We start from the raw sequence: 24876 nt of genomic DNA, 5'->3' as shown, positions 1-24876 counted from the left end.
CTTTATCAGTTGAAGAGGTAAGAGAACCCTAATCAGGTAACAGGGGTCTCAACGCTAAGGACATATTTTTCTCCCTCAAAGTCCAGGTGTAGAACTTCTCACTGCAGCCAACTATGGAAGCTAGAAGTATACAGCTGGTAAATAAAAGAGATGAGACAAAACCAATGGAAACTAAATCCCATCAGCAGCTATTACAGAAACACAACCTGCAGCTCTGGAAGTCTGCTTAAAAACACATCCCCAAACAAAACCAAACAAACAAGAGCTGGGAGAAGACAGGAGTATGTAAGCCATGGAAGGATCACTGCTTCTGTGCCCTCATTCTCCAAGCATCTGTTAGCCACTGGCTGATACCATGCAGTGTCCAGCACACTGCACGTCATCCAGTCACTCTTAGGTGACTGAGAACTGCCTCACACAACTCAAAAGCAGCAACGGTCCCTCTTATGACACACATTAATATTTGAGTGGTCAACTATGTCAACTTCAATGATTTTGTGGGGCTTTTTCCCTTTTCTTAATGATATATATTTAAAATAAAGAATAGGTCTATGATTATGTAGACTTATTTCTCAACTACACAGTTAATAGAAGTAATGGTCCAAATTTTGCTAGACTTCATGGTATTTCTTCCTGCCACTCACACTTTTGCTCCCAGTTGTGCCTTGAAATTCAGACTGACAATCAATTTCAGGCACTTTTTTATAGTCTGGATTATTTCCTGGCTTCCTACTTTCAAATACTCCAGGAGCATCAAAAACTGTCCACATTGAGCACAAAAATTTACAGGCTCGAAGCACATAATTAATAATACTGTTTATAGAACGCATCAGAAATCACTTCTACATCTTTAACCTATGTAGAGAATAGGATTTGCTTCCTAGATCTCTTTACTTGTGTCACTTTTGTATGCAAGATACTTCAGAATAACCTAGCTAATAAAAAGTCCTATTTTGGTAGAAATGAGATGTTAAACAGAAACTTTATTCTCTGCCCACCTCACCTTCTCTTCCCCCACCCATCCTGTTTTTGCTTGCTGTTTGCTCTACTTAGGACTGAAAGTCCAGCTGCTCTAAATCTAAGCACTGCACAGAACAAATGACATCAAACAGCAAAACGAGCTCCAGTGAACACTCCTGAGGTACATCCTTCCAGGGTATTCACACAGGCACTGAGCCAAGCACTTCTATACTTTGCTACAAAACAAGAGCAGTCATTTAATAATGAAATCTTTGGGCTAAATTCCCCGGAATTGAACAAAGATATTCAAAACCACCACAGAGATTACTGAATGTTGAAGAACACAATGCATTTAGTCTGATGAACATTATCTGAAGGAGGTCTCTCTAGAGACCTGCATAGTACAATCAGCAATACAACTATGTCCCATACTGGTGTGTTTTTGTTGTTGTTTTGTTTGCCCCACTCAAGTGCCTGATTCTGGTCTGGGACTGTTGATCTGCTTCACACTTCTGATAGCCAGCCATCAGATTAGCAGTGTCCTTCAACTCCAAGCATACAGAGTGGTTTCTTTTACTCCCAGAGCAGAGCTGCAGCACATGCTATCACTAATCTCGGCAAGGTCAAACACTTTCCTGGTAAAAGGTTTCGGTCATTTACCAACGTGTAAAGTAGGTAACAACAAAAAAAAGCAATTGCAAGCTGTCATTGTAACTTGTAGATTGTTTGGATGTTCTCAAGATAATTCTCTCAAGAAAGTCCAGAAGGTGTGAGGGAAGCTGAACAGAATTCTCTCTTAATACCAACAGCCTGTCTAGAAGGGCAAAGCAAAGGTCATGCAGCACTACAGAATGAGGCCTTTTGGTGCAGTGTCAACCTCAGGGACTATCCACCCGCATTTCATCTGACCTACATGCTGTGTCAATACCCTGCTCTATCACCTGCCTTGTCAGCTCTGTGGAAAGCAAGTAGGGGGATACTGAAATACCACACACCAAGTGAGCAAGACCACCAGATTCAGCCTCCACATGCCAAGTGGGCTCTTGCTTGAACAGCACAGAAGCAGTATGCTCCTGCCCTCGCCCTTCCCATGCAAGTCAGAGCAAGTTCCCCAGAAAAGGACCAAACGATTGTTATTATTTTTAAACTAAATGCTTTTAATAGAAAACAAAATACAAAATAATTCTTTCCAGAAAGCAGAAATATTTAATCTCTCCAAATGACAAACTAGAACGTGCTTTTTCTGCAGATCCTTGCTGTAGATGCTGATGATTTATCTCACAAAGTGTTCATGACACTGATATTGCAACATTTTAAGAAATATCCAACACTGGCAGAGCTGCCTCTGTGTATGCACAATAATTTAGTAATACTACTTTTTCCCATGTCACTTCATGTGTGCCTCTCTCTCCTCGTCCCCCTCTCCCTAGATTGCCAACTTCCATTTACGGAAATATTTCTGTGAAGTGCAGTGGATTGATGTGCCTCGTTTCCATTAGGAGTCCAAAGTCACCTGCTTTAGTTCTGTTGTGCCCTCCCTCCAGACAAGGTGTTTGTTACCCCTAAAGCCACCACTGTTCCCTTACTGTCCTCCCGTCCTTGAAACACAGTGCAAAGATTCAAAAAGATTCCTAATTAATGGAACATAAATACAAATATTGCAGCTAGTACCCAGAACCAAACTCGAATGACAACAGAGATGGTTTGTGGAGAGGTCAGGCTTGCATCCCCTCACTAAAAGAAAGATGGAATTTTCTATTTAGCCAGTCCAAAATATTTCAGAAGTGCTATAGGGAGATGCAATATTTAGGACCACTGTCACTGCAGAAAACACAATATTCTTTAAACAGAAGGGTCTTAAAATGATGGTCTTATGTGTACCCAGTTAAACAAAAACAACATGAAAAACACTGGGCCAGTCGTTATCCACACAGCTAAGCCTCAGTTAACAGTAGGTAAGATGTGTCCATTAGTTAATGCAGGATATCTATGTGCAGGCAGCTTATCTGGTTGGCAGTTTCACTTGTCTGGACCAGGAGTTTGATTTCCGCAAGCTACTGGATTTGCTTCCCTTTTCCCCATTCCTACAAGTATAAGATTAGAAGATATACACAATTTCATCACTTTTTTCTGTAGCCTGTTCAACAAACTTGGCTCCCTGATGGTTTCTACCACCTTGGAGGGGTCAATCTTGGCTTCTTGAAGGTTGACACCAATTTGGAGAGGTTGGGTTTGGCCTTCTGGAGGGTTTTCACCACCTTTTGAGGGGTCAAGCTCGTCTCTTTGATGGTTACTCCCACCTTGGAGGGGTCAATACTGGCTCCTTCATGGTTTCCATCACCTTTCAAGGGCCAACTTTGGCTCCTCAACCACCTTAGAAAGGTCAAGCTCAACTTCTTGAAGGTCTCTACCACCTTGAGGCCAACCTTAGCTCCTCCCCATTTTATGAGGTTTTTCTGGTTACAAAGTTTAACATTTTTTACAAATAGGGATGGAAGGATGATCCAGGGAACTACAGGTCTGTCAGTCTGATCTCTGCCAGGAAAGGTCATGGAGCAAGTCATCCTGAGTGCCATCACACAGCACTTACAAGACAACCAGGTGATCAGGCCCAATCAGCATGGGTTTATGAAAGGCAGGTCCTGCCTGACTAATCTCATCTCCTACAGTAAGGTGACCTGCCTAGTGGATGAGAGACATGCTGTGGACATTGTCTACCGGGAGTTTTACTGAAGTCTTTGACACTGTCTCCCACAGCATTCTCCTTCAGAAACTCAAGGCACATGGCTTGGATAAGTGCATTCTGCACTGGATAACAAAAGCTGTCTGGATGGCTGGGCCCAAAGTCTGGTGGTGAATGGAGTGAAGTCTGGCTGGCGCCCAGTTACTAGTGGCATCCCCAGGGTTCAGCAGTGGGGCCTGTCCTCTTCAATATATTTATCAATGACCTGCATGAGGGGATTGAGCGCACCCTCAGTAAATTTGCTGATGACACCAAGATGGGTGGCTGTGTTATCTGCTAAAGGGTAGAGAGGCTTTGCAGCAGGACCTGGACAGGTTAGACTGACAGGGCCAAGGTTAATTGTATGAAGTTTTCTAGGCCAAGTGCCAGGTCCTCCGCCTAGGTCACACCAACCCCACTGTAAGCTGCAGACTTGGGGATGTGTGGTTGGAAAGATGTGACTTGGAAAGGGACATGGGGGTTCTGGCTGACAGTTGATTAATTATGAGTCATCAGTGTGCACAGGTGGCCAAGAAAGCCAATGGCATCTTGGCTTGTATTAGAAACACCATGGCCAGCAGGAATAGGGAGGTGATCGTCTCCCTGTACTCAGCACTAGTAAGGCCACACCTCAAGTATTGCGTGCAGTTCTGGGCCACACTCTACAACAGGAACGTTGTGGCTCTGGAACATGTTCAGAGAAGGGCAATGAGGCTGATGAAGGGCCTGGAACACAAGGCCTGTGAGGAGTGTCTGAGGGAGCTGGCATTGCTGTCTGGAGAAGAGAAGGCTGAGGGGAGACGTCATCGCTCTCTACACCTACCTGAAGGGAGGTTGGAACGAGGAGGGGGCAGCCTCTTCTCCTTGGTGGCAAGTGACAGGACTAGAGGAAATGGTTTCAGGCTGTGCCAGGGGAGGCTCAAGCTGGATGCTAGGAAGTATTTCTTCAGAGAGAGGATTATCAGACATTGGAATGGTCTGCCCAGGACAGTGGTGGAATCACTGTCCCCAGAGGTGTTTAAGCAACCTGTGAACCTGATGCTTAGGGACATGGTTTAGTGTTGACTCTCCAGTGCTGGGTTGAAGGTTGGACTAGATGATCTTTGAGGTCTCTTCCAACCTGATGTTTTCTGTGATTCTGATTCTATGAACAGCAAGGACCTTTTTGTGGGCAAAACATTTTAAAGCATTTGCATCACTCTGAACAAACATGCTTTTCAAGGGGGCAGAGGAAGTTTTTCACAGTCAGTAATCTCAGCTTGCAACGGACTCTCGCATTCAATACACCTACCCATTTCCCTAAGAAAAAAAAATAATTAATGTTCCTGATTTTCTTGTGCAATTCCAGTCACTAGAAGAAGATTACAGGCCATAAACTGTACGCTCAGTACATTATTCATTTGTCCAGTATATACACCAACCAGTTCACTGGAAGACCCATCTGCAGGGGCGTTGCAGTAAGTGTTCCGAATGTCCCAGACACGGACTGAATTGTCCATTGAAGCTGAAGCAATTAAGCTGCTGTCAGGGCTAAAAGTAAGGCTGGTTATGTTGTCCGTGTGACCCCTCAGTTCTTTGTAAAGTGTTCCTGATGCTAAGTCCCACAGCTTTAGCCGCTGGTCTTCACCTGCTGAGGCCAGGTACTTACCGTTGGGAGAAAATGCAAGCGCTAAGACGGGACCACGGTGCCCGGTGAAAAGACGTACAGAGTTGCCTTGCTGAGTGCTCCACAAGCGCACAGTTTTGTCTGTGGAGCCTGTTGCTAAGTAGTTGGAATTGGGGTGGAACTTGACACAGTCTACATCTGCCAAATGGCCTGCATATATTCGCAGTGGGTACGTCCGATCGAATGACCAGAGCCTTGCAGTGCGATCATGGGAACCACTGGCAAAGTACAGACTGCAGGGGCTAATGTCTAAATCCCAGACAGGATAGGCATGTCCTTGGTACAACACAGTGTTTGTGAAACTTCTGAGGTCCCAATATCTGATGGACATGTCCTCAGAACAAGATAAGAGTCCTGAACTGTCTGAAAGGAACCTTGTGCTGTACACAGGTCCACAGTGTCCTCTCAGGATCTTCATTTCTGTGCCTGCACTGTCATCCTCTTCTTCCTGGTTGGGAAGAAGAAAAAGAAATGAGAAAGGAAAGCATGTTTATCTGTGCAACAAATACAGGAACCTCCATGAGGAAAATACATGCGTGTTAATACAGAAGATAATTTAAATGCGGCACATTCTGTGCAACACTGAATCAGAAGCATTGCTAGAGCGTTTTCTGCTAAGATAATACTGAAAGGGATGGTGAGATAAAACCTTTATATAAAAAGTCTTATCTTAGTTTTGAGTAGCCTCATCCTCACTCCAGGAGGCACCTTGACCTTGGACTATAGGTAGATAAGGAAAAAAATATTTTGTGACATTTTCCTACTTGCTAAAAGAATACTTACTCCCTGTTCACTTCCACTAAATTTGGCTAAGATGTTGAAGCAGATCTTGGCACCTGTTCTTTTGGTGTGATCATTATTGGAAATGAATCTCATAGTAGAGAAAAAGAAACACAGATGTCTTAAAAAGCAGGAGATGGAAAGACAAACCACATTTGACAAGCTGTCTGATGGACATTCTTTCTTAGCCCAACATGTGAACAGAAACCCAGTAAGGCCATACCACCTGTTTCTCCATGCAAGCTCCATCATAATGCTTTCACATCCTCACCCTTCAAGAACCTTTAATAGCAGCAAATGGAAGCAGCTTATTTAGGTCTAAGGTTCTATTTTTTGGGGTAGACAATGAGTAACCACAAAGAGGATGGCACTGGAAACCTTTTAATTCTGTAAATCTTCAAATTAAGGACCAGAGTCAATGAGTAAAGGCTTTCACATGTAAAGACTGTTCGGTGAGCTATGCTAAAGGAGTTCTCCCAGTAAGAGGTAAGACTGGAAGCATACACAAGTAACACCACTCAACACTTAAAGGCTATAGACTGTGAAAAGTTTCCACAAATTTCAACTCAAGACAGTATCCCTGCCTGACAAGCTGGGCTCTCATAGTCTGCAAGATAACCATGGTGTGGGGTGCACCTGTGTAGTAGCTCAAGACTACTTTTGCTCAGGCTGTCAGGTAGACACTTTTCCTCAGTACTGAATCAGTTAACACTCATCCATGAACAATCTCTGCACATCAAATTCAACAGAACATCAGCTTGTTTGTAAGTCACCTCTTTTAACTTTTATCATTGCAAACTGACCTGTTTCCTGCAGAAAGAGCACTTCCTGCTGCAGGAGGAAACCCTGTTCCCTAGGGGTGCCAGACTGCTGATGACCTGTGAAAGTCAGCATGCCCCAAGCAGCTTTCTTGGCTGACACAATGCCTCCCATCCCTCTGACCTCAAGACCCACAGTTTTGCTTCAGGCTTAGCAATAGTCCTGAAAGCTCTTCATCTCTGGTGGTTTCAAATCTCACATCAGAGATGAGCAAATTCTGACTTAGCTCACTGCCTTTCTCCACCTCCACTGTGTTTTTAGCACTGGGCAGCAAGCCATGTTTAGAAATGCTAATTCTCTTCAGAGTAGTCATGCCCACGGGAGTTTTATGATGTGGCTGAGAGCCAACTTCATCTCCACTAAGGAGCTGAGGCAGAGAGAAATTGCAGGCTCTAGCATGCAAATTCCCATTCTTACTCAAATTGCCTTTTCTACTTCAGATAGCACATTGCTTGCTGGAATCCACAGAATCTCTAGGCTATGTTACCACATTAAAGGAGAGATGCTGATACCTGGAGCATTTTCTACTATTTAATTATGACCATAAGTTTCCTGACAAGTTACCCATGGAAGCCCATTCAAGTTACCCACAGTTTCTGTAAATTCCAGAAGTTCAGGTACTTAATTTTATGCTTTCAGATTCATCTGGGGCTATTTGGACTGTGTGCAAGCACAGACTTTTACAAGCACCTAACTCTTCTTGTAGCAGAAGCAGCAGCTTATTTGACAATGCCTTCTGCAGTACCCAAAACCATACTCCTATATGGTGACAGGCAGCAAGTCCTATCCCTGACTTCTGATTAAGACCCACATAGCTTGACAACTGCACCCTGATGTTACAGCCCACCAAAAATGTCATAGCTGTAATATTTCAGAGTATCTAAGTTCTCCATTTCCGCTCTATCCAGTCAGTCTGCTGACCAGATTAACAAAGCAGCTAGGAGTGCAGCCATTACATTACTGCCTTACAAAACCAAGATTAATTTCTTGGTAAGATCAAGCATACTCTTCCATGCATCCCACAGCTACTACCATGTAGGTGAGCATTAGCAGCAGCTATAGAAAGGTTGCAACCTGTGCAATAAATCAGCAGGGAGGCAGGAAATCCCTCTCTGTAGTATTTTTTCAGGATTCAAATTTCACACACAGTATATGTTGAGAACTAGCCAGATATCCATTAGTTCCTTCTGAAGTAGAAGTGTTTTTGTGTTGAGCACTTAGCAGGTGAAATATCTTTTTCTGTGTTTCTCTTCTCACTAAAAATACCTAACAGCAGAGTTCTGTTTATTTTGGAAGAGCACAGAGAGCTTGCTGTATGCAGAGATCTATGGTTAGGGATTGCTTTGTTAGCTTGAGAACTAGAGGCAGGCATCCAGGTGAGAGAGCACAGCAGGCATAGGCACTGCTTCCCAGGTTAACCCTATTATCAGAGTGAGCAGGTGGATGAGTCAAACTAGCTCAAGATAGAGCTGTGAACTAGTTTTCATTATAAGCTGCTGGAGTTCATAGGATGTCTGACATGGAAAACAAATGTCAGTAACCTGCAACACAGGAGAATTTCTCTAGTAAATCAGCAAGACAACTCCTTTGGCTCCAGACTATAGAAAAATTAGGTATTATCAGATTATCAGGAGTGTTGTATTAGCTTCTTTTGGCATGTAAGCCACATACTTGCATATTGTATGTGTATTACAAAAGAGCCATGGAAGCTGGAGTACAAATGGCTCTTGTTGGCTATTTGATATTTTGTGTATCCTGCAGTGTTTGTGCACAGGTCTATAACCGAAAACTGGTCAAAGACCAGCACAGACCAAAGTCATTATTGCCCTGAATAACTTCTACCACTGCCAAAACAAGTAGTGACCTGATCAGGAGTTCAAAGAGAGAATACCAGCCTGAACACACTGCTGGTCACATGTCTCTAGTGCAAATGAAAGCCTGCTATGACTACAAAGGAAATAAATTCCAGTATCTGGAAGAAAACCTTAAGTGAAAATACACAGGGGGGTGTGTGTATATATATAAAGTATATAAAAATGAGGTTGAGACATGGCAAAAATGTTGAGAGTGAAATTTTTTATTAGTCCATGTAAAACCTTTGTGTCTCTAAGGTCAAAATTATCTCCTAGGTGTAGTGTTAGTGAATTTTGCTCAGTGTGATGCTCTGGTGCACTTCATTAGCACTGTCTTGCTTCTTGGCAACAGGAGAGGCTTACTACACTATTTTCTTTACTATTATATTTTCTTTTATAGTAGCATCTCACAAATGCCACTTTCTAGTCTCTCTCACTTAAGGTCCAGTGTAAAAATGCAGCTTTGCAGATGGATGCATTTGTCTCATTGCAATTTTGGCTTGCTCATCACTGGCACCACATAAATAAACAGTAGAAACCAATACTCACTGTTCCAAGCCACAAGAGTGGCAGCCTTTTAATTCAGTGAAAAATAAGTGTTGACCACAATCAGCTCTGCTCCTAAGAATCTGCCTTTAAGCGGTAGTAGTCCATCAAGTGGTAATGAGCAGGGATGATGCTGACATCTTGGTGGATGATAGATGGGAGGGAGCAATAGGAAATGCCCTGCAAAGAGCCATGGAATCTGCTCCCTCCTCTTTCCCTGCTAGGAGATCACTTCTGTAGGCAGGTAAGAGATCTTCCCTTTTGACATTGTAAGAGCACTACAGGATAGGAAAGATGACACCACCTAAGAAGGCCTGTTACTAGTTAAAACAATAAAAGCAAACCCAAACAGACAAAGGATGTGTGCGTGTGAGAGATCTTTTGTTTGTTTGCTTTTTTTTGGGTTTTTTTAAGGTTATCATTGTTGCTTTTGAGGCTCACTCATTCCCTTAAAGCTTATGCTGGGTAGGAGATCAAGATAGTTTTTGTGAGCTAGGTAATTGCTTGCTGTTTACAAGGTCAAATGCATCACCAGTAAATTTTTGGGGGTCCACATAGCTGCATGCAAAACTCCATTACTGGTTTAAGTAATAGTTGAGAAGTTGGGCAGTCTGTTCATAGAGATATCATTTGGAAGGTGTCTTGTGTAACAAAGTATGCCAACATTTATGTTCTTTAGTGTTATATCAGTATAATATATAAGAAACAATAACTTATACTTGCTCACTGAGATTTTCTGCTCACTACTGAAGAACAAGTTACTTTAAGCTTACTGTAGCAGTATTGATTGTCCAGTCCTATCCTATAATTAAAATCTGTTTTGATGATTCTTCTTCTCAAAATGGATAGTTCAAATAATAAAAAGTAACTTTTAGTGTGTGTTTGTGTGTAGTTTATTGATTAAAATAGGCTTATATAACTGAATTCCTTGTTGGAGAAAATGCATACAGCAAGCTCTCTGCACTCTTCCAAAATAAACAAAACCCTGCCACTAGGTATTTTTAGTGAGAAGAAAAACACAGAAAAAGGATGCTTTGCCTGCTAAGTGCTCAACACAAAAACAAAGGAGGCACCATTTTTTTTCTCTCCCCCTTCAGGAGAAAGGTGATTAAACAGTCATTACAAATTTTGAAGATGTAAGACGCTACATTGGCAGCTGTGGCAGAAAGGAGGAAACGTGCGACTAGAAGGCAAAAAAAGCCCAGAAAGTAAACTAGAAGATGCTATCTAGCCTAGCATGTGAAGGCACATTCATGCCTGTCTTGGTCTCCAGTGCTCCTCTGAAGTTTCTGCACTTAACAGAGATACTTTGCATAATTTTTCCATGCTAACTCTTCACCTTTGGTTGAGTCCTGAAATACAATTTTGTACTTAGGCATCACTCCTCCTTCCTGAGGCCTCAGAACATCCTCTTTTGGTTCTTTCCTTACTTTGTCTCTAAGGTAAGGGAGCCTTCTCTAGTCACCTGTCCTTACTGTCAGCCCATGTACTGTCATCTGTTCAAGGACACTTGGAAGAGGGAACTCAGTGCCTAGCACTAACAAACTATGACCTCTGCACAAACTCATTGCACCTTAGTGCAGCACTTACAGCCACCACAGGAAAGAACAAGGATGAGAGTAGGGTATAAAATTTGTGCATCAAAGCAGACAAGGTGTGGAACAGCCTGTGTCCTAAGACACCACTAGATACTCCACAATGCATGCCTAAAATAGATCAGCAGAAAGGATAGGAGCAGGGAAAAAGGGGTATCCAGACCTCCTCATCCAGGATGTCACAAGCCAAACGGATGCGGGACACATCAACAAGGTGGGGCTCAGATTTCAACTTCCTGGAACGCAGGCTCCATAGCTTCACACACGAATTATCAAAACCAGCAGCAAGCAGCTTGCTATTTGGTGAAATCTCTGCAGTGTTCAGCAACTGCTCCGTGTTATAGAAGGCATAGAAACAGATAGTTGTTAAGGAAGGGGGCCCATCCTTGACACGTTTAATGCTGTCCTGCAGTAAATCCAGCGCCGCCTCATTCTGCAGAATGGAAGCTGGCACATCACTGGGTTCCAGGCCATTGCTCTCATTGCGTGAGGAGCTCCCACCAGCATAGAGCTGGTAGTCAGTCCTCTTTGCAGGCTGCACATCCAGGTGAATGTGCAAGGTCAAGACTTTGCACAGGGCATTGTTGTTGTCACTTTGGAGGTAGCGAAGAAGGTAGTTGTAGCTGTCCTCTTGAAGGCGGATGACATACTTGTTGTCCAGAAAAGCCCGAAGCTTCAAGTTGGACAGGATATCTTGAATAGTCATGGTAGTCTGCAACTGCTCAATGATATCCTTCTGGCTGGCATTCTGCAAGAACATGCCATGGAAGCGGCTGTAAAAACTGTCCACTGTGCTTTTTAGGCCATTCTGGACCATGTTCAGATGGAGGTAGACAAAGAGGGGATACAGAAGAGGCATCACTTCATGGCTGTGCTGAGAATCTGAATCTGCATAAAACACAGCAACAAACTTTTAATGATTTCTCTATCCACTTGCTACTGAGAATAAAGCAGAGCAAGGACAATTACTGCAAAAAGTCTTGACATTGGTATCAGAGACCATGCAAGAGGAGACTTCTGTTGGCAAATCTAAGTGGACCTCTTCTGTCACCTAGAGGGTATACACAGGGTACACCTATTACAGATATCAACAGAGACTGAAGTCAGTGAGGTACCCTGCCAGAACAAAATCCAGGGATTTCAAAACCTTTTTAGATGTGTGCCAGCAATTAAAATATTGCCTCATAAAACATGATGGTGGAGTTGTCCCCATTTACTTAAGAGGAAAACCTGTGCTGTTTTTTTTTTTTCCCCAAGAAATGGACTTCAAAATTTATTCAATATATTTAAAGTAGTATTTAGACTGTTTAAGGCAAAATTATTTACCTAGCTTGTGTTTGCCTAAGCTTTGGCAGCTTCGCCCCACACCCCCAGCTTCAAAATAACTTGCTTGAGATGGAACTCATTTGTCTCCAGGGGAAAGGAAGCTAGTTTCCAAAACGTCCTGCAATACGCAGTGCTCTTGTTTTAGTTCTGTGCCAACGCATGTGCACTTTTTCTCTCCCCTCTCTGCCAAGGCAAATCCCAGCAGTAATTCCTAGTACACAGCGTAACAAACTCCTGATTAGGCTGTGCTGTACCTTGCTGACTGATCTGTGCAACAGCTCCACCCCTCCACCAGCTTCTCAGGACTGTTTCCCTCCCACATTCAGCTGGCTGCAAGGAGCTCTAAGGAGTGGAGCCCTGCTATAGAACACCATGGCAACATACAGGGCCACAATAATGAATTATCAGAGAACCAAATGGTCCAAATTACTGGAACAAAATAGACACTGCTGATCCTCTAACAGCATTGCTTCTTTTCAACCTACTCTTCCTTCTTACCACTCAATTCATACTCCTTTTTTCCCTTTCCTGTTGAGCACCCTTTTTGACTTTCTTTGGTCCATGCTGCATCTGTCTACCATTTCTCTGTGAATAACTATGGGGGGTGTGTGTAGTGTATACACACATTTGCCTACTTAGGCATCACTCTCCCACTGAAACTGGGCCAAAGCCAGCCAAAGTAGGGGCCTGTACACAGTAAAACCTCTAAGCAGCCAGCAGAAATGCAACAAGGGGAAGGACCTAACTGCAGTGAAGAGAAAAAGGGAAGAGATATGAAGTTAACAGAAGCAGGAAAATCAAAATGCTCCCTAGGAACCCATGAAAAGAGGTTATGGGAGACAGGTCTGCCTAGCCTGGAGAAGACTAAGCAGGTATCCAGCTGCTGCCTTCAGTATTCAGTGGTCCTAATCCCCTGCCTACTTCTCAGTGCCTCTGAGGGCAGGCATCACAGAAATGAGAAATGTCCCCCTGTGCTTTGTGGCTGACTGGCAAGTTACTCCCTTGCAAACCCATCAATTTTTATGTATAAGAAATCAAAACTGTTCAAGAGGGACAAAAAAAGATGAAAACAGTCAATCTGAAGAACAAAACCCAGATCACCATTTCCCCAAGCAATATTTAAGGCACTGAACAGAGCAATCATACTTCTCAGGAATCTATCAAAGCATAAGGATTTACTTCCAATAAAAAGTGCACTGAAGTGCAATAGTGTAGATGGTAAGACTTCACTGTTCTCTGCCTTGGCCTGTATCCTTCCCTTTCCTGTCAACAACTACAAGGAATATTAATCCTAGTGTTATGCTCACTGGGATAAAATCCCTTCACTGGGCAAATGCAGAAGTGCCCAAAGCGGGGAGGAGTGGCAATCTTACTTTCCTTGGTAAAAATCCTACTGCCTTCCTTCCTCCCATATGTGAGGCTCATAAGAAATAAGGACATTCCCAGGAATAGCTTTTAAAAAACATTTTAAAATTATGATAAAAAAAGACACCTTAATTGTCTTCCGTATCACACTACAGAATGAACAACTTTAAACTTTGCCATATACCTTCAGTCTTAAAGCCAGTACAGATAAATTTAAGGTAGCAAATTCTCCCTTAAAAAAACACACCAATCATGAATAAAATAACAAAAAAAACCCAAAACACTAGACTAGGAGACAGCAGAGAACTACACTCATTTCAGCTACTTTCCTCTTCCTTCCTTGCTGCCTGGTATTTACCTGTGAGAAAATTGCGTAATCGTCCAAATTGTACTTCATATTGCTGTGGCTCTGCCAGGCAGGGAGCTGCAGACACAACATTGGCACAACCAGATTCAGATTGGACTGCAAAATAAAATAAGAAAAAATTAAACAGGAATTTGAGGAGTTTGTACGCACGCTTGGAAACAAAGTTTCTTGTAAAACCAAAGGTAACATAGCTAGCAAAATGACATATCCTTCAAACTGTCCAGGGATGACAGTCTGAAGTATGTAAACATGGCATTAACAGTCCAGAAAGATCATGAATGATTAAATATACTGAAAGCTTAAAAAAACAAACAAACAACAAACTTAAAATATCACCAACCTGCTCTCCCCCAGAACACATTTTTAAGTTTTCATATACAACCTTAAGCTCTGAAGAAATTCAGAGTAACATCATACATCCCTTATCAGTTTTACAAGATACTCAATGGTTTTACAACTTCTCACCAAAAAAGGGTGAGTAAAGCAATCTACAATTTCATCCAGAACAAAGCTCTTTTCAGCAGGACCTACCAAACATCATGGACAGAAGGCCTGCAGTGACACTGCCTCTGAGGTTCAAATTCCTTCTCCCAGTCATTATAATTTACAACAAACAAACAATACTCACTACAATTTACCAGTATCCTGGATGTGGTGGTGAAAACACGTTGAACCTGTAAGCAAACACTTAGTAGTTCTTAAACATGTACTCCCCTCTGAGTATTTTACATTAAAGGGCACCTGCTATCTGACCACAAACCTGGTTGTTATGGTCTCCCAAGATGGCATGAAACCAATTTTCAGAAAAAATACCAATTCTGGTGAAAGTGGTTCTGAACTGTTTAGAAAGGACTCTCCTCTGGCACCTAACCTTTGATCTTCTAGCCTCTCAGACTCCAACAGAGGACTTTGCACAAATTTACAGGCACCCACCAACACACCCCAAGTGTATACAAATACTGGTGATTAGAAACAGGAGTTATGTAAGTCACATGTTTATTCATCTACTCTAAGAAAAGCAAAGAAGGGCATGAAGTTTTCACTGTTTTTAATTCATAACTATATTCCCCTCCACAAAACCTATTTTTATTACTTCCACTTCCAATTACTAACTTCTTTCAGATTTTCTTGCCCCATTGCTTTTCATCCTTTCTCTTTGCCTTTCCACTACTGATTGATTTCTTTTTGGTTCACACAGAGGCACAACTGACAGCTTTGGAAATCTATAAACATCACCAAATGTTCACATGCTATAAAGATAGGCCAGCCTCCAGCTCATCTCAATGCTTCTAATTAGGAAGAGATCGGCACATGCTATACTGGCAGCCTGTTGCTATTTTGCTCTCTCTTTCAAGACACAGCCTACCTTCCAGGAGTTCATGGAAATCTAGGAGGTATGTTTAGCAACTTCCCAGGGCAAGCTGAATTCATCATTGGAAACAAAGCAGAGCTATGCTCATCATCCCTTCATAGGAGAAAACCAAAACAGTTTCCAGCACAGATACCCTAGCTCTCTCAAATCAGTTTAGAAATAAACAAATATAACCTGCTGAAAGACTACAGTTGAAAGACACACTGTGCTTTCTACAGCTTGGCTGCTTCAGAAACTCAAAGCCAGTAAGAACTCCAAGCTCACTTACTGATACTACTTAACAGCTTCAGCAAAAAAACTCTGATATTCAGACTTAAGATTTACTATAATCAATACTCAGCATGAGAAAGTAAACTGCATACATGCACACACAGTAACTCAAAAATGCTTAGTGACAGTTTTCAATGCCATCATACTATTAATTGTAAAAGCAAAGAAAAAGATCAGCATCAGGGCCTGTCCTTTATGCTGTATCACATGGCTACAATACAAGGGTCAATTCTTCACAGCATTCCGGTGGCCTCAATCAGTAGGAATGACAATAACTTGTCACCTTGCTCATACCACGCAAGCTCAAACTACTGTCCTTGGCTTTTAAGGTGCTTCCTCCATGCCACCTATTCAACTTTCTCTGCATAAGCAACTTAACTCCAAAAAGAGGAACATCATCTTTGAAGCTATGTCTGACTGAGCAATCCTACTGTCCTACTGTTTCAGTAATGATGTTAGTGCATGTTCCCATCAAGAAAACAATAAATGAACTCTACATAGCAGACAGCTATAACAAATTACCTCGGTCCAAAAGTTAGGAAGAAGACAGTTCTTTTTGAACATTCCCGTGAGTGAAATGAGACACAAATGAGGTCAGCTATCATGACAAGTCTATTTATTAGAGGGAAAATGGAGCAAACAAAGCAGATAAGGAAAGAAATAGGAGTGAAAAAAAATGAAGAGAGCGAGAGAAATACCCCATAGTCCTTCTTTGGTGGGGGAGGGAGGGAGAGATGTCCTTGGGCTGCTGCTTCCAGCCTCACATGTCCCCGGTGATATTCCCCCAGTAAGCTGGCATAGCCCAGAGCTTTTGTTATATTCCTGGTTCATTCATCATAGTTCCACCCGGCCCACACCCTAGTCACATTACAATGCATATGTGACTGCCAGGTGTGCTATCTTGGTGGGCAGAGCTGACTCATCAAGCAGGCCATTCATGATGATCTTATCGTTGTTAAGACACTTCTCAGTTCTTAATGTAGTCACCGCATCACCAGGTGATTTACATGTTCAAGAGAGGATTCTCTCAAGTTCAAATTCTAATTCTTTTCTTTCCAAGACTTTTTATCAACCAGAACTACAAAAAGGATCAAGAGCTCAATTGATTCAAAAATAAAAGTAAATTTTCAGACCTCTTTTTCTCCTGGTGGAAATAAATGACTGTCCCAGTCCTTCTAATATATCAATAAATCTACCATAGCTTCTGAAAATCTGTTGGAAACATCTGCTCCTTGAGTTCCAGTAATTGCAGCCAGCTGTGCAACTTGATAGCAAATTTAAAGGAACTCACTCCTAACTTGGGGATATGGACAGTACCCTCCTGGTCTTGTGTGCTGGCTATGAGGAGCATTACTTACAGTTAACTGTGAAGTGTTTAACAGCTGCCAATTCCTCTTATATAAGTGTGATGACATCATTGCCTATCCGTTCAGATACCATGGGCAATATTACAGGAACCTGTTCCTCAGTCACTCATTTTTGTTCTTACTATTCTTCTAGTTTTCTGCACAAATATAGGACAGTTATGAGGAAGATCTGCACTGCATTTTACTGCAGATGTGATTGGATGGGGTGCTAGATTGTCTCATCTGGGCTCCCTTTCCCATGGAAGGTTGGACCAATGATCTTTTGAGGTCCTTTCCAACCTTGGCTGCTCTATGATTTTGTGAAAACAGCTGGGCAGATATGGCAAGTCTATGAAGCACTGGAAAAGGGCTGAACTGAAGAGTCTCTGAAAGAAGATGAAAAGAAATGCTGAGATAAAACTGAGAAACAGAACTATTTAAAACTAAAACCAGAGGGGACACTTCACTGTAAAAGAAATAGAATTGAAGGCAAGTAAACTGGTCAATGGTAGGCTGAACATGAGCCTGCAGTGTGCCCAGGCAGTCAAGAGGGCCAATGGCATCCTGGCCTGCATCAAGAACAGTGTGGCCAGCAGGAGCAGGGAGGTCATTCTGCCCCTGTGCACTGCACTGGTTAGGCCACACCTCGAGTCCTGTGTCCAGTTCTGGGCCCCTCAGTTTAGGAAGGATGTTGACTTGCTGGAACGAGTCCAGAGAAGGGCAACAAAGTTGGTGAGAGGTTTGGAACACAAGCCCTATGAGGAGAGGCTGAGGGAGCTGGGGTTGATTAGCCTGGAGAGGAGGAGACTCAGGGGTGACCTTATTGCTCTCTACAACTACCTGAAGGGAGGTTGTAGACAGGCTGATGATGGTCTCTTCTCCCAGGCAGCCAGCACCAGAACAAGAGGACACAGTCTCAGGCTGCACCAGGGGAGGTTTAGGTTGGATGTTAGGAAGAAGTTCTATACAGAGAGAGTGATTGCCCATTGGAATGGGCTGCCCAGGGAGGTGGTGGAGTCACCATCATTGGAGGTGTTTAGGAGGAGACTTGATGGGGTGCTTGGTGCCATGGTTTAATTGTTTAGGTGAGTTGGATTGGTTGATAGGTTGGACACGATGATCTTGAAGGTCTCTTCCAACCTGGTTTATGCTATTCTATTCTAAACCACTCTTCCATTTATATAGGCTGGTTAAATTTGAAGTCAAACGAAAGAGCTGAACAAAGAATAGTTTTAAGGATCAAGTGAAAACATCAGAGAAAAACATATCTGATCACCTTAATAAAGCAACACAGGCTTTAGAATAGGGTCAGTTATTATTCACTTGGCAAAACTAAGATGGCTGCAGCAGTATTTTCAGCTTCTCATCAGAACAAGTACAAGTCAGGGTTTTCTTCTCTGACAGTCATTCATGGAACTGCAGCATACCCACTGACAGCTTACTATGGGTGTGTTTGACAAGAAGTAGTAAGCAGCTGATACTTGAGAGTAGACTGTTTTCAATTCTAATGAGAACTGATGACTAAGTTCTGAATCACCAGCCACAAAGTCCTTGCACTGACAAAAGGATACAGACTCATAAGAAGAAATTTAGTTACAGTACTTGGTGAAAGATTAGTGAAAAGGCAAAACTCACACACACATTCATGTTCTCTATTGAAACATTTCTTTTCTGCATGACGCCACATGAGAACGCAAGATTTTATAACCCAGTTATTTTCTACTTCAGATACTCATGTCCTCCTGGTATGGTTGGTCCCAAGTTCCAAACTCATTTCAATACTGACTTTTCTAACCACCTCTCACATAAAATCAAGAACAGTTCAGGATTTTATTTTTGTTTCATTCTGCAAGCTCTTCTGAGAACAGCAAGGAAACAGAGTACTAAGAAGATGTAAGTAACTTCTAATAACAAAGCATTACCCAAATGCCTTCAGGTCCCCGAGAGAGTCAGCCTGAACATTCAACCACAAGTTACTCATCTTTGCATTTTAACTATGACAAAATAATCTAGAAATGGAAAGAGCTACTTGGGCATCCAATCTTATCTAGCTACAAGCACAGACTATGCAGCTACAAATGTTTTGTCAAATCTAGTTGTATCACAACTAACCAAGGTGTTCAGCAGTCTTTGTTATCTAAGCAGCTTTGTTAACAGAAAATATTTTCTCCTTGCACTTTAACTCAAAGATCAGCCCAGTATTTTCTCTTACTTGTACAAGTAAATTTAGTCTTTATAACCTCCACATGGTTTGCATCCTTTCAATGTCTGTATGCACTCAAGCAATAACAGTTTGTTATAACAAATGTAATAATAATGAAGACTGTCACAAACAATTTCCTCTCTCAAGTGACAGAGTGGATCTCTCAGAACTGGAAAGCCCACTAGGCCAGAGCAAGAAACAGCCTGTATCACTCCCATTTCACATGATATAACTCTCCTAGAATAGAAAGGAACAATAGATTTTCCTGTTTCTCCTTCGCACCTAGATTCTTCTCACCTCTATCCCAAAGCATCACTAGTCAACAGACCATGTCTTTGAAATACAGCATATGCATTTTCCACTACCCTGACCTGGTATTTCAGCCTGTTTCACTGTGAATCTGACCCTGTTAGGCATTCACCACCATTTTCATTCTTCACAAGTTCCTAAGTGATGCCAACTTCACACTGGAAAATTTCTTTATTTCAGAAAAAGAGCTGTCCGTATGTGCTGACAAACTCAAGTAGTTTCCAATACACATACACTTCTCACAACTCTGCCAAGAAATATGCAAGGAAAACATAGTAGGGTTACCTGTGAGATTAGCTGCCATCTCTTCAGTGGTCTGACACAGCCTCAGCCCTTGCTTTAGGGGACCTTCTGAGTCCACATACTGACGACGCTTGAGGTAGCAGGACACTGCCATCTGAATCTGTTCTGTGCGTACACGTTTCATGACCTCAAAAAAAAAGGACAACGAAGCTCTTGTTGTGTAGGTGTTCCCTGAGATCAATATACAATATAGCCATATTAAAACTGAAACAAAGGGCTCAATATTGTCACTGCTGCTGTCAAACAACTTTAATTGAATTACAAAACAAAATCTTGATGCATTTGCCTCGTCATGACATGTTAAACCAGATTGATGAAGATATTTTTCTGCCTAATTCTATTTATTTCAGCAAGAAATCAAAAATACTTTTGAGAATCCTGGACTAAATCTGCAGTGGTGAAGTGAAGGACTTGTTTTTCTTAGAAGTAACTGTCAAAAAGGGAATGTTTCTCCACCTTGCTTTTTTGCAGTAGTAGTTTGGGAATTTGGTCATTTTCTGATTCCTCTGCTTGATAAGCCAACAAAATAATTCCAGAATAGTCAAAAGCATGAGAAATAAAGTACACAAAGAAGGAAATTTCAGAATCATAATGATTTAATTCTCACACCTATCTAGTGAGCTCAAGAAGCAAGAACTTATCACTTGAAATTAAAGGTTATATCCAGACTTCTGGCACTTCAGTCAGGTAAGTCCCCAGAAAAAAAATAATAAAAAATTAAAACCCAACCAAACACCACCACCACACAAGCAACTTTGAAGTTTCCTTTTTATATATTTTGAAAGCCATCTTCACTAATACCATTTAGTAGTATTCAAAAGGGAGCCCAGCGATAGCTTTTAGCCTCTGGCTTGTAATCAAAGAACTTTGGTTAGATGAATGCCAATCACTCCCTTGCTATTGGAGTAGTTCCTGATTGCCAGCGATCTTGTGTAAAACCAATGGATATTGTAAAGAAGTTCAGATGATCTAAAAGATTTTAAATAAAGCAGAACTAAGTAATAATTTCATTCTACTAGGACAGGTAAAGCCTACCTCAAAATAGCTCTACCTCTCACAGCCCACTACCAGTTACCTGCATGCATTTCACAAGTGCATATGGTTTCTGCTTTGAGCAGCTAAGTCTGTTTAAACAACTTCACAGAGGGACAAAGACGCCCTCCTCCTCAAAAGACCCATATTTCTAACAAAATGACTACTTCAAAAATATTATTACAAATTAAACTTTTCTAATAGCCATGCACACTTCAGTGCTTATCCCTGTTGTTTGAACAATAAGCCCTCTATGAAGTTCCAATCAGAGCGGGATGCAAGGCTTCAGCAAGTTACTTTAAACAGGTATGTGGAATTGCACTCCTGCTTTGGCAAAAATCTTACAAATATTTCCTTTTGTTCTCACAGGTGAAATAACTATTGAGGGTGGGGAAGGAGCATAACAGGTGTGGAGCTTTCAAAGCATTTCCAAACAGACCCATTAAAATCATGAGTTTCAACCACAACTTTTTCCACTCCAAAAGCAAGCTTCCTTTTCATCTTCTGCTGCACAAAACTAGGAAAGACAGAATTCTAATGAAGACCAGGATGAAAGGTGGACACAGGGATAGACCAACATCTTAACATCTTCCTAAAAACATTCTTAACTAAGCTTCACAATGTATTTTGTTACCCTTCTGTGTTTCAGCCAGCAGCATGGACTCACACAGAGGCAACTTGTGCAGGTCCACACTAACACCTCTGCACAAAGTCTGCCATACAGTTTAGGTTAGGGTAGCAACTTAATTATGTCTGAGATGCTCTCACAGATGCTTATTTCAGGTCTAGAAACTCTTGGAGAGTTTGCATCTAGATTGTTAGATTTGTCTTATAATCCAAAAGAACGTTGTTCCTAAAAATGCCACGGAAGATTCAACTCTATGTTTTTGAAGCGGTTTAGCCAGTCACAGCTGTGCAAACCAGCCTCAGGTCTGTGACTCAATCACAAAGAGACCATCTAGAAATATCTTCACCCATACTTTTCTGCTTCACTTACAGGATAAGTTTGTGCTACATCAGATTCGGTAGAAAACCCTTACTCATTATGGCACAATACGCACATACAGATGATTCCTCATAAACTCGTGATGGATCAGAGGAACTAAAAACTGGAGTGCAAAAGATGCACAACTCCAGAGATCCTTTGAAATGACAAACAAGAGGAGCACTGAGATCAATCTTTTCAAGCTGCTGAGCAAACAGGTGAATGCAGAGACAACAGTCAGTTTGAAATAAGAGGAAAAAAAAAAAGCAGTAGGCTACCCAGCAGTCTCAAATGCTGACAAGAGGATTGGACATTTCAGCAGCAAGAGAGAAAGGCCTGGGAAAAAAGCAGCTGATTCAAGTCCAAACTTTTTCAGAGCTTTGGGGATAACTGGAAGTCCCAGTTTCTTTGGTCACAGCTAGCAAGGTGGTGTTTGCAGCTGCTTTATGCATCCTGTACAGTTTCTTGCTCCTATCATATGCCTTGTATACTTCTTCCAGCAGTCACTGTAGTGGGTGTTACTCCCAACAGGAACTAACTTACAAGAAATGCATCCACCAAGAAACACCTGTTGTCATCAAACACATTGTCATCCCTACTTTCATTTCAGGTATTTGTTTCTTCATTCACTTAGCCTCTATACTTGACCCCCAGCACAAGATAGAGCAATGTCACAGGAGCAAGGAAAGCATTCCTAAACAATGCAGGAAGAGCATTCCTACCAATACTATTTATCAGGCCTTCAGAATTAGAGTTTATCATAAAATAAACTTAAGGATGGCCTGCCAAAATGCCTTTAGCTGGGTTCAAGCTGAGTCAGTTCACAACAGGTCAAGAATGCACAATTTAAAGGCAAAAAAGAACAAGTCTGCCACTCTGACCTCTGACCAGTTGTAAGACTCTACCTCCCACCACTGAAGATAACCTCCAAAATACTAAACAAACTGAAAGCATATAGAGATCCCTGTCCATGCCTGAAAAAAGCTTGAAACAATTGTTCACAAGTCCCATATGCCTTGTTCTTCTCAGAGAGAACAATAAACACTAATGCCATAAACTATTTTTACTGGTAAAAAAAAAAAATACATAGAAGAAAATCACATCAGGAATCTGCACAGCTACAATGCAGTGTCTTTCTGCAGTGTCAAAAGCTAGAGCACGGGACAAAAAAAGTATTAGGTTCATGTTTTGAGAAACCAGAAATACTGAAGTTCCTCTTTCCTAAAAAAAAGCTGGAAATAAGCTGTTTACTAAGCATTTGGCCAAGGAAAATAATTTCCTGCCTGTGCTACATCTTGAATACAGGTTTAGGCAGAATCCATGGTCTCGAAATATTCCTGATACAGACATAAAAAAAAAAAAAGAGCTTGAAAACCAGCACCAGAAATGTTGCTCTTAAAGACTCTGCACTCCTGCCCTGACGGTGGAACTGTAGTCTCTTCCTTTCAGTAGGCTGAGGAAAGACCTGTGAGCATCAGAGAACTGAGGATGTGCAATCTTAAAAATACACAACTAAACAAACCAATATAACAACCCAAAAAAGCACATTTTGAATATTCTCCAGTGAGAACTGTCTCAGGCCTCAGCGCTGGACAGAAGTATTTTTTTCTCCTCCCTTATCACTACAGGTGAAATGTGGAGTCTACTAACAATGTAACAATGCAATCACCTAAATTTTAATTTTGTGTCATTAATGTAAGATTTACAGAATTTCAGAATAAGCATGGATAAATTTATACAAAGGTAACTGTGAAGCTAAAGATATGGGACTTCACACATGCAGTGGCTGCAATTCAGAAAAACAGGCAAGTAAACATGTCGAGTCGACTTGGAGATGCAGTGTGGTGGTGGTGCAAAGTTGGAAAAGGGCTGCAGATAGCACGAACTACAGAGATTAAATTTGCCTGCGCACTGACATTCACTCCAAGAGGCTGAGAGGACAAAGATGTGATTTTAGAAGAGCCTGTGTGCACTTTCATTGGACCTAGATTTTGTTCACTGTCCACGGAATAAGCTTTTGCCAATTCTACAGGGTTGGTTTTCTTTTCCACCCGTGAAGACAGAGCCAAACAGTATGCTTCACCCATTTCACCTCCACTGTGCCACCTGGGCATGACTCCTGCCCACCACACACCACCTCACGCCTTCAGCCTCTACCACCTAACCCTCCTTAGAGCGAACCGTGGGGCTGGACCAAGCGCCGCTCACCGGTAGGCCCTGTGAACAGAAACCCCACGAGGACCCACGCCGAGAGCCCTGCGGCGCCCCTGGCCCGTTCCAAAGGCGTCCCGGGCCGCTGCTGCCCGGGCAGTGCTGGCGGGTGGGACGCTGAAAGGACGCGAAAGCGCCAATTCTCCTCTACAAGAATTAAAAAAATAAAGGGAAAAGGTAAAGGGAAGAGAAGCAGTGCGAGAAGCAGCAGCAAATTAAACCCACGCACTTTTTCAAGGAAAAAAAAAAAAGAGAATAATGAGATAAGCCCACCCCACTTACATCCGAGCGCTGCGAAGGAGCCCGGCCTTATCTTCACCCGCGGCTGCCCCCGAGGGCCGCGTCTGTGCCCGAGGCCCTTCTCCCGGGGCTAACCGGCCTCACGGGAACCTCTGGCCGGGCCGGGCTGGGCCTGGCCTGCGGGCCTCCGCCACGAGGCGGCTCGGCGGGACGCCCCGGGTTCGCTCCCGCCGTCGGCCGGCTGGCGCCGTTCCTCCCCTGCGCTCCCCTACCCCAGTCCCGTACGCCCTCGCTCGCGCTGGTCCCCGCTCCCCGCTACTCACTGAGCATCGCAGGCAGCGGCGGCTGCGGCGGGAGGCGGGGGGCCAGCGGGGCCGGGGAGGGCGCTGTCACTACGCACAGGGGCGCGAGGCGCTGCCGGCGAGTGCGCCGCCACTGCCGCCTCCCCTGGGTGCCGGTGGTGGTGGCACTGGTACGGCCGGTGCTGCCCAGAAGACGGTAGCAGCTGCCGACGGCCGCTCCATGTCTGACTGACACACGCCGCGACGAGCAGGAGCGCGGGGGAGGGTGAACTGGGCTGGGGCCACCCTATGCGCAGGCGCCCTC

The 24876-nt window shown here is 42.8% G+C and overlaps 1 protein-coding gene across 3 annotated transcripts; it reads right to left on the bottom strand.

Moving 5' to 3' along the window:
• Positions 1 to 2099: 2099 nt before the first annotated feature.
• Positions 2100 to 24801, bottom strand: TAF5L (TATA-box binding protein associated factor 5 like). 3 transcript variants are annotated; one of them, XM_068154098.1, is made up of 5 exons: positions 24594 to 24801; positions 19785 to 19929; positions 13991 to 14095; positions 11105 to 11829; positions 2100 to 5796 (listed from the first exon to the last, which is right to left on the bottom strand). In XM_068154098.1, exons 2-5 carry the CDS (start codon positions 19924 to 19926, stop codon positions 4999 to 5001), a joined length of 1770 nt encoding a protein of 589 aa, XP_068010199.1. In that variant the 5' UTR covers positions 19927 to 19929; positions 24594 to 24801; the 3' UTR covers positions 2100 to 4998. The 3 variants fall into 3 exon arrangements, with proteins under 3 accessions (XP_068010199.1, XP_068010205.1, XP_068010214.1); XM_068154104.1 differs by lacking the exon at positions 24594 to 24801 and adding an exon at positions 24313 to 24527; XM_068154113.1 differs by lacking the exon at positions 24594 to 24801 and adding an exon at positions 24028 to 24043.
• Between the last annotated feature and the right edge of the window lie 75 nt (positions 24802 to 24876).

This window comes from Melanerpes formicivorus, unplaced genomic scaffold, assembly GCF_026170545.1.
Source record: "Melanerpes formicivorus ecotype bairdi unplaced genomic scaffold, bMelFor1.0.p_v2 SCAF_2, whole genome shotgun sequence".
Lineage (NCBI taxonomy): Eukaryota > Metazoa > Chordata > Aves > Piciformes > Picidae > Melanerpes > Melanerpes formicivorus.
The sequence above is the reverse complement of the archived record's forward strand: the minus strand, read 5'-3'. Positions and strand labels throughout refer to the sequence as shown.

Coding starts and splice junctions, on each gene's coding strand:
- TAF5L (XM_068154098.1), bottom strand. CDS start 19,926: ATGAAACGTGTACGCACAGAACAGATTCAGATGGCAGTGTCCTGCTAC. Junction 11,830..13,990: donor ATTACGCAATTTTCTCACAG/GTAAATACCAGG, acceptor TGTTTTATGCAG/ATTCAGATTCTCAGCACAGC. Junction 5,797..11,104: donor GTGACATCCTGGATGAGGAG/GTCTGGATACCC, acceptor CTTCCCAACCAG/GAAGAAGAGGATGACAGTGC.